At 32.9% G+C, this 8,012-nt stretch overlaps 1 protein-coding gene across 1 annotated transcript; it reads right to left on the bottom strand.

The window, feature by feature from the left end:
• Window positions 1-1,706: 1,706 nt before the first annotated feature.
• LOC137818512 (sulfoquinovosyl transferase SQD2-like) lies at window positions 1,707-6,719 on the bottom strand. The gene is made up of 11 exons (XM_068621982.1): window positions 6,019-6,719; window positions 5,205-5,271; window positions 5,032-5,102; window positions 4,427-4,544; window positions 4,243-4,316; window positions 3,921-3,976; window positions 3,755-3,838; window positions 3,532-3,619; window positions 3,371-3,448; window positions 3,046-3,102; window positions 1,707-2,477 (listed from the first exon to the last, which is right to left on the bottom strand). The coding sequence occupies exons 1-11, from the start codon at window positions 6,402-6,404 to the stop codon at window positions 1,967-1,969; spliced, it is 1,590 nt and encodes a 529-aa protein (XP_068478083.1). The 5' UTR covers window positions 6,405-6,719; the 3' UTR covers window positions 1,707-1,966.
• Between the last annotated feature and the right edge of the window lie 1,293 nt (window positions 6,720-8,012).

Here is an 8,012-nt window from a genome sequence, read left to right as displayed (position 1 = left end):
TTTGTTATTCAATAAAGGGTTAAATATGTTTTTCGTATCATATAATATAATGCGAAATTATTTTTCATCTTTGGTTCAAACTTTAAATCATATAGATATTTGTAGTATAAAAATGATTGGAATGACTTTTTTATATGTTAAATGATTATTATTTTATTTTATAAAAAAATTCGTTGTTGTTTTGATTACAAATTGATATTCATTATATAATCATTTTCAATAGGTTCATAAAGTAGAACCTCAAGTTGAATCAATTTTCATATAGAATGACCTATTTTAATTATTTTCCATACTACAAACACATAAATAGTCTAAATTTTGGACGGAGGACAAAAATCCTTTTTGTATTATAATAGAAGGACGAAAATTATATTTAATCTACTAAAATAAATTATTCCAATAACATGTGAGTGTAGTGTATACCTAACTATTATGTGAACCTATTAGGTTTTAATAAGATTAATTAAGCACACATTATTTGGTTTCATCCATATTCTTGTATTTTGGTAATATTGTTATTTAATTCTCGAATTTTGTTTTAATTTTTCCATAATATATAGGACGGTACGTTCCAGATCTGGGCTAACAATTATTTTAAACACTTGAATAAAAGGGTTATTGGTGACATTTATAATTTTCTTAATTGCAGCAATATTTTTTTTATCATGTTATTTTATCCCATTACTTATAAGATGCTTCAAAATGATTATTTTACTTCCTTTTCTAGCTCAGTGCAGGACAAGGCTACTTACAGAATTTCAGGACGGCCCACAGGTTTTTTTTCAAAAAGTGGACCTGGGCTTTGTTAATAGCACCCCTCTACCCATAGTTTTCATTGTTCATTATACAAAACGATTTGTGTTGGGTGTGAGATCTCAATTCAAAAAGGGAAACAATATTTTGTTTATACTAAACTTACACAAAATGAAAACTTGTTTTCATTTGCTATTAGGATCTCAGACATTGATACAAAATGGAAACACATTTCTTCAGATTAATTTAAAAAATATATAATTCAGCATAAACATATTTTCGTTGTTAGATTTTATGAAATAATATCACAATAAAAAAATATATATATATATATATAGATTAATAATACATTTCACTGTATCGGAATTAATTTTTAAGAGTTTTTTTTTTCATTTTTTTATGGGTTTCAAGATATTAATTTTTTCTTGATTGAGATAATTATCTCACCATTAGATATCGAGTATTTATTGAGATAAAATTACATAAAATGATTTTTTATAAGACCTCAAGGTTATTGAAATATTTACTCGACTACTCACAATAATACCACCATTCTCATTAATCCATTGTAACTTATAAAGTTTTGGGTGATTTATGGTAGAAAGATTTAACCCACTATCATACTACAAGATTTTAAATAAGGTATTATTGTAGAAAGATTTAACTAGAGTATCAATCTCGCACTATAATATAACCGTTAGAATATGACAAACCCAAACATGAGTTTCTTAAACATGGCTTTCATAGAAGACTTTTGTCTTATCATTTAAAAACTCGTTTGTCTTAATATGGGAAACAATAAAAACTCATAAATTTAAAAGTAATGAAAACTACACTTCGACACACATTTGCATGTCTTGTCAAATTTTCAACATGCATCTAGATCTTCAAATAAGGCCAATTTTTTTTTTTTTTTGTATTTAATAACTAATTTTCTAGTATGTTATTGCAGGTTTGTGCTCTAGAACATGAATGATTCTTCCTTAACTAGTTGCATAATATGTATCTTACACTATCCATTACATTAATATGAATGACACTCGACTTTAACCCACTTTACAAGGCAAAACCCATAATTTTGATCACATTATGTACATCAGTCAAATGAATGCATTACATAACCAACCACACGACTATCCTTACTTAAAGCCAAAGCAATTCAATCATTCATTCAAGGAACCGTCCAAAGCTTGAAAAACACATTTTCTTTGCATCAACAAGCCTGTGAGTCTACTTCCTCATCAGGAGATGAAGGGAAAATCCTTTGAGCCAACCATTGAAAGGGTCTCAATAGTTGAGCCCTTTTCTTGTTCCAGAACCAAATTGCAGCATTGTAATTTTCATTGCGAATCTTTCTAGTGGCTGCCCTCCAATCATACTTCTCCATCTCCAAACGTGCAGCTATTCCCATTGTTTCTCTCAACTCTTTGTCCTCCAAAAGAGGTTTCAGTTTGCTCAAACAATCTTCTAGATCACCTGGAGTATAGAGGAAACCAATTTTTCCATCTTGGTCTTCAGGGATTATGTCTGGGATGCCACCAGCACGTGCTCCCACCACAGGGATCCCAGATGACATGGCCTCCAAAACAACAAGGCCAAGTGTCTCTGACTCTGAAGGCATAACAAACACATCTCCACTTGCATATGCTTGAGATAGTTCTTCCCCTCCCAGCATTCCAGTGAAGATTGCTGGCATGCCTTCAAACAGTTTCTCTAAGTCCTCCCTGTCAGTTTGGAATTCATGTTAATAAAAGATGCCCAAAATAGGAGATCATAATGTTTGATCATTTCAGTGAAACTATGATATAGGCAGGGATAAAAGAAGAGGGCAAGACACAAGAAAATGGCATAACTTAATGGCAAGGGAAACCCTTCTCACAATGCTAGAGTAATATGATTAGAGAAAGATGTAAGAGTGCATAAACATCCACTAACAAAAGGCAACTAGTTAAAAGTCACAAGTCTATCCAATTTTTTTAATAAGCTTCTATGTTAACTATTACTATGCAACTTAACATCTCAGCTGACAACTCAAGTAACAATAATTATCTATCATAAATCTACTCAACTTGGATCTTCCATGTGTTAAAATTTATACTTCAAATTTTCTATAAACTCTCGTCTAAGTGTCTAATTTTACCTTGAAGTACATAAGCTTATTTGAACTTTTTGATTCATTTTACCTCTTATTTTCTTCTTGTATTACTGCGTACTAAAAGTTTATTCAAAATGGATCATAGTAAATAACTTGATGTAGGTCAAAGAAAACAAAGACACATTACAACAAGTCACCTGTAGGGTCCATCTCCGATAAAGGCAATTCGTGCTTCAGGAAGCCTATCCATGAGACTGCCAAAACATGTTTCAAATGTAAAACGAAGGAGTTAAGTTAACTATATTCATTATATGGTCTGGAATGGACTATAAAGAAATGAGGAAAGAAGAAATAAACAGGGACATTCAAAAGGAACATTTATAAAACATATCTTCAAAAAGGTTTTAACCATCTTTAAGCTTCAGTGCATTAATAACTAACTGAAATTTTTTCAACAATGTTTCACTTGATGGACTGCAAAATCATACGTTCATATTTTGAAATTTTGAGAATGTTCTGTACCTTTTGAGAAAATCTAAACTCTTCTCAACTCCAAGCCGTCCAACGTGAACTATTAAGGGCTTATCAGGTTCACCATTACTGTATGAAACAAGATTAAGAATAAGTGGAAACACCATTATTCGTCAAACTTCGGGCACATGAAAATGACAAATGGTCTGCACCTCAGTCTTAGTCTCATTTCATGGGACTTGAATCGTGGATGGAAACTTTCAGAATCAACACCCTTGTTCCAAAGACGGATCTTGTTAGCTGGACATCAACAGAAGAACTGAGTTATAATAGACAAAAAGACTGCGGCACTGACAAAGATTAATAAAGACTCAGCTGCTGTTATCAGCAGAGCAAACCTCAAAGTAATCACTTGATAAGGGTGTTTGAGTTCACCTGCTGTTGCTCTAGCTGCTTCAAGATCCCTTCCAATGGCAGCTGATGGCACCAGAGTAAGATCTGCTGCTGTATGCAGAAATTCTGTTTACAACAGAAAAATCATGTTATTTCACAATAATATGATTCCAAGTGGAAAAAAGAAAGCAAGAGTGCATATACATACTTATGACCCACCACATGGGTTGCACCAACCAGCTATAGGTGTATCTTGGAATGTATCTGCAAAAAAATTAGCACAATAACTAGTGGATCGAGTCTGAAGTATGGACATCTCATAGCTTCAAAAATGTGAATACATTCAGAAAATATGAAATGTGAGTAATGTTCGGTTTGGATAAACTTCTCAGTAGTCCTTGTAAGAGTTTAACCAGTTAAAGTTTTGTAGAAGTTTTATTTTATCATCTAACTTCTCCAAACTTGAAATACACAAGTTGGTTTTAATGAATGAGAAGTTTATCCAAACTAACCTAAGATATGTAACTTACACTGGTACGTGGGTGTGATAGGACATTACAATAGGAACACTTAGCAGCTTTGCGATGATAAGAGCACCAAACACCTGAAAGTTCAACCAGCCTCAATCTTGATATAAATGAGTTTCTTTCAACTACATTGTTCTTTACAATGCTGTAGATAATATATGAGGAGACAGAGGGATTGCACACTAACCATTATGCCTGGCGATGATGCATGTATTATGTCTGGCTTAAACTGAGCAACTGCAGAAATTATTCTTGGACTAAGTGCCAAAGAAAGGGGTACCTTTTGATACCAGGGACAGGGGAAGCTGCATTTTACATTTTTTTTTGTTTAAATGAAGATTATTAGTGCAAAGCAATGACTGTGGTAGCAACCATAAGTTCAAAGAACATTAGATTTTAAATAGGACCGTTCTAAATCTAATTTGGAGTATAGAAGCCAAATTTAAAATTTGATGAATACATGTGAATGCCTTGAGCACTTACTAGGAACGTTCTTTGTAACTAACCAAATAATTTGAAAATTTTATGCCAGTTAACTAAGTTGTTTGAAAAGAGATAAAGCAAAACACCCAAAAAAGTTACTTCTTAGAAGCTAGAAAAAATAGCTTTTATGAAAAATTACAAGAATGTGCTATACCATGAATATACTTTTCCTTAGTAGTTGCATATGAGTGCGATGGCAATTTATAAATTGAACCATTTGCCCACTACGATGAAGAAACATAAATTTAAGTTCCTTATGGCTTAAAAGCAAAAATATTTTAACAAAATTAAAGAAGTCAAAGGCGCAACCTTCGCGATCCAATTAATTTGGCTCCATGAAATTCCTTTGGTACTCCTTCATGTGTTGTCACGACCATTACCTACAACATGCACAAATAAAGCCAAACATTTGGTTTACAATGTTACAGTAAAATACAGGATATGAGTGTGTTTAAACATAAACCACAGGGGAGAAAAGCTACCTCATCTCCCATTTCACGAAGGTATTTTATAAAATTCTGGAAACGATTTTTGTATCCTGAGACATATCTGCAAAATAGATACAGCTGTGATGAACATTCTGTTTAAATTGAAGAACAGGTGTTCCCTTCCACAGCAGACACCACACATCTTAAGAAGGATCACATATCAATAACTAAGTGCAATGCAATAATCACATTGGAAATGTAACACAGACAGAAAGTAGAAAACATGTGAGGTTAATTTCCCACCAACTTTTCCTAAAACTTATGTCTGGTCACTCAAACATTCATTCATACATAAGCTTCAATTGCCATCAAATTTTACATTTATCACTCCTTTTATTACATTATTTATGCCTCATTTATCCTCCTCTATCTTCTCTCTATCTCACTCTAGCTGTTTTCTAATACGGTGAAAAGCAGCAGAAAATAGCTGAGAAGCACGTTATTGATGGTGAGACTAAAGAATTAGTTTCAAGCTAATAAAAGGTTATTCCCAAACATACATAGACAAAGCTAGCTTAGTTAAATCATAAAACAAAAAATGATGAAAAAAAGTACTATAAAACAAAAAGCCTTCTATTTCTTTTAAAAACAAAAAAAAGTCTCTGAAAACAAAATTCAAATCCATCTGATCTTTTAGACGTCAAGAGCAGCTTTATCAAAAACCAAAAAGTCAACACTGAATCAGAACAAGACTAGTCAGCTGCTGCAGAAACTGAAATCCAAGGCTGACCCAACCCAACTCCCATGATTCATCTTTGAAAACAAAAAACAGTGCACATTGCAGAGTCAGATTAAGAAATCAACTCACGCAAAAGGAGAAGGCTCAACGAAGAGAGCAATTCTGCGAGGCCTCGAATTGCTCTCAGGGTCGAGCAAAGAAAAATCAGGAGGACTCTCTTCGTCCTCCTCCACCACCTCCAACAAACTGTCCTCTGCTATAGTCATGTGGGTGGTTCCAAGCGCCAAACTTTTTCTACTTTTCGCACTCGATGACCCCTGAAGAGAGCAGAATCGTGTTTTTCTGCAAAAGGGAGCAATGGGTTTTGGCCGAAAGGATTGAATATAAGCAAATCTAAGAGAGTTGTGAGGGGAAATGGAAAAAAAAGAGGGGGTTGTGGTGAGTGTGGGAGGTGTAGGAAAAGGAGGAGAGAGAGAGTGATTTATAGAGAGAGACAACGTTGTAGAGTTGGTCATGATGATTGGAAATGCGTGAGAAGAATAATATAAAGTTACAGAGTTGGGTTAATTATATGATAAGTTGTAAGTTGTAAGTTGTGCACGGAAGGAAGAGAGAGAAGGTGTGTGAGTTGGTGCAAAGAGAGGAATCTAAGGCACATGCAAGGACTCTAACTATGGATATTCTTGTTTTGATGGCAGAACTTGGAGGAATCAAAAAGGAACTGGGAGCATATGCTATTGGGTCACTCTCCTGACACAATTATTGTTTTCGGATATTTTTTAACATGAAAGAATCAAGCTCAAGACCAGAACACTGCCAAATTTTTTCCCATGTGACAATAGTCTCTATCAAATATTTATAAGAGCGACACGGATTCCTATAACAATTAGGAATTTGATTTTCGGAGACCTGAACACTATAGAGATAAATATACATTCACAATATATATTTTTTATATAATTACATTATAATTTCTAATATTTTTATATCATTTAATTTTAAATTTATCCTTTCTTAAACTTATCATATCAAAAATTTTATACAATTTTAAGAATTATAAAATCATTTTCCAATCAAAATATAGATACAAAACTTATATTAAAATGGATAGTAAAAAAAGGAAAGATTCAAGTATAGAAATGTTCAAACCTTTCTTTCAAATAAAGAAAGTATTTGAAAGCACAGTACATGTTAAAGATGTGGAATTTGCATTCCTATTCAAATGTCTAAGTCAATGAATAGAATTGGGAAGAGAATAATTAAGCACAAAGATGAAGAGAATAATTAAGCACAAAGATAAATAAAGCTTCAAAATTCAATTTTTTTAGAGATAAAGAAATTATTTGGAGAGCAAGAAGTTGTTTAAAGACGCAAAGAACACATCAGAGCTAAAGTTTCCATTTCGAGCGTGTAACACATTAAAGAAGAATATCAATGTGCCAATTTGATCAAGATGTTGAAGTTAATAAGATTCATGTTACAACATTCATATATGAGGAATGTAAAGAAAGAATTTGGAATTCCTCACGCGTCAAGGACGCACAAGATCAATAAGAGCAAATATTTCTATATTAAGCGTCTGACGGCTATATGAAACAATAAAGAACGCAAAGCTTCAATAGTCACATTTCTGAAGACTATATAAAGACCTTGAAGACAAAAAAAAAACTACAAAAATATGTACACAGTGATATACAAGTTTTCAAAGAGTACAAAAACGCGATTTATAGTTATGTGATAAGATTTGTTTTGTACAACTTGCATATGCTATTATAAATTAATTTGTTAGATTGGGTAGTGAGCGAAACCATTGTAAATCCTTCACTATGTGAAAATACTCTTAGAGGTTTCACTATTACCTCATCAAAGAGGTTTCTCATTGTTAAGAGGTCTTAATCTCGAGGGGAGATTAAGACTAGTGTTGAAGGTTCAATTGGTTCCAGAAATCGGAGGGGTTGAATGGGACTTACACTCAATTCTTAGAATATGAAACAATTAAAAGTAGTTAGTAAACCATATTGGAGTGAGAAAAGTGAACAAATATTTATGTTGGTTCATCCAACAATAAGGACTATGTTCAATCCCCTCAACCAACCCACTCAAGAGCCTTTTTATAAGTATTA

The sequence above is a fragment of the Phaseolus vulgaris genome, chromosome 10 (assembly GCF_000499845.2).
Source record: "Phaseolus vulgaris cultivar G19833 chromosome 10, P. vulgaris v2.0, whole genome shotgun sequence".
NCBI lineage: Eukaryota > Viridiplantae > Streptophyta > Magnoliopsida > Fabales > Fabaceae > Phaseolus > Phaseolus vulgaris.
This window is presented reverse-complemented; position numbering and strand designations above follow the sequence as displayed.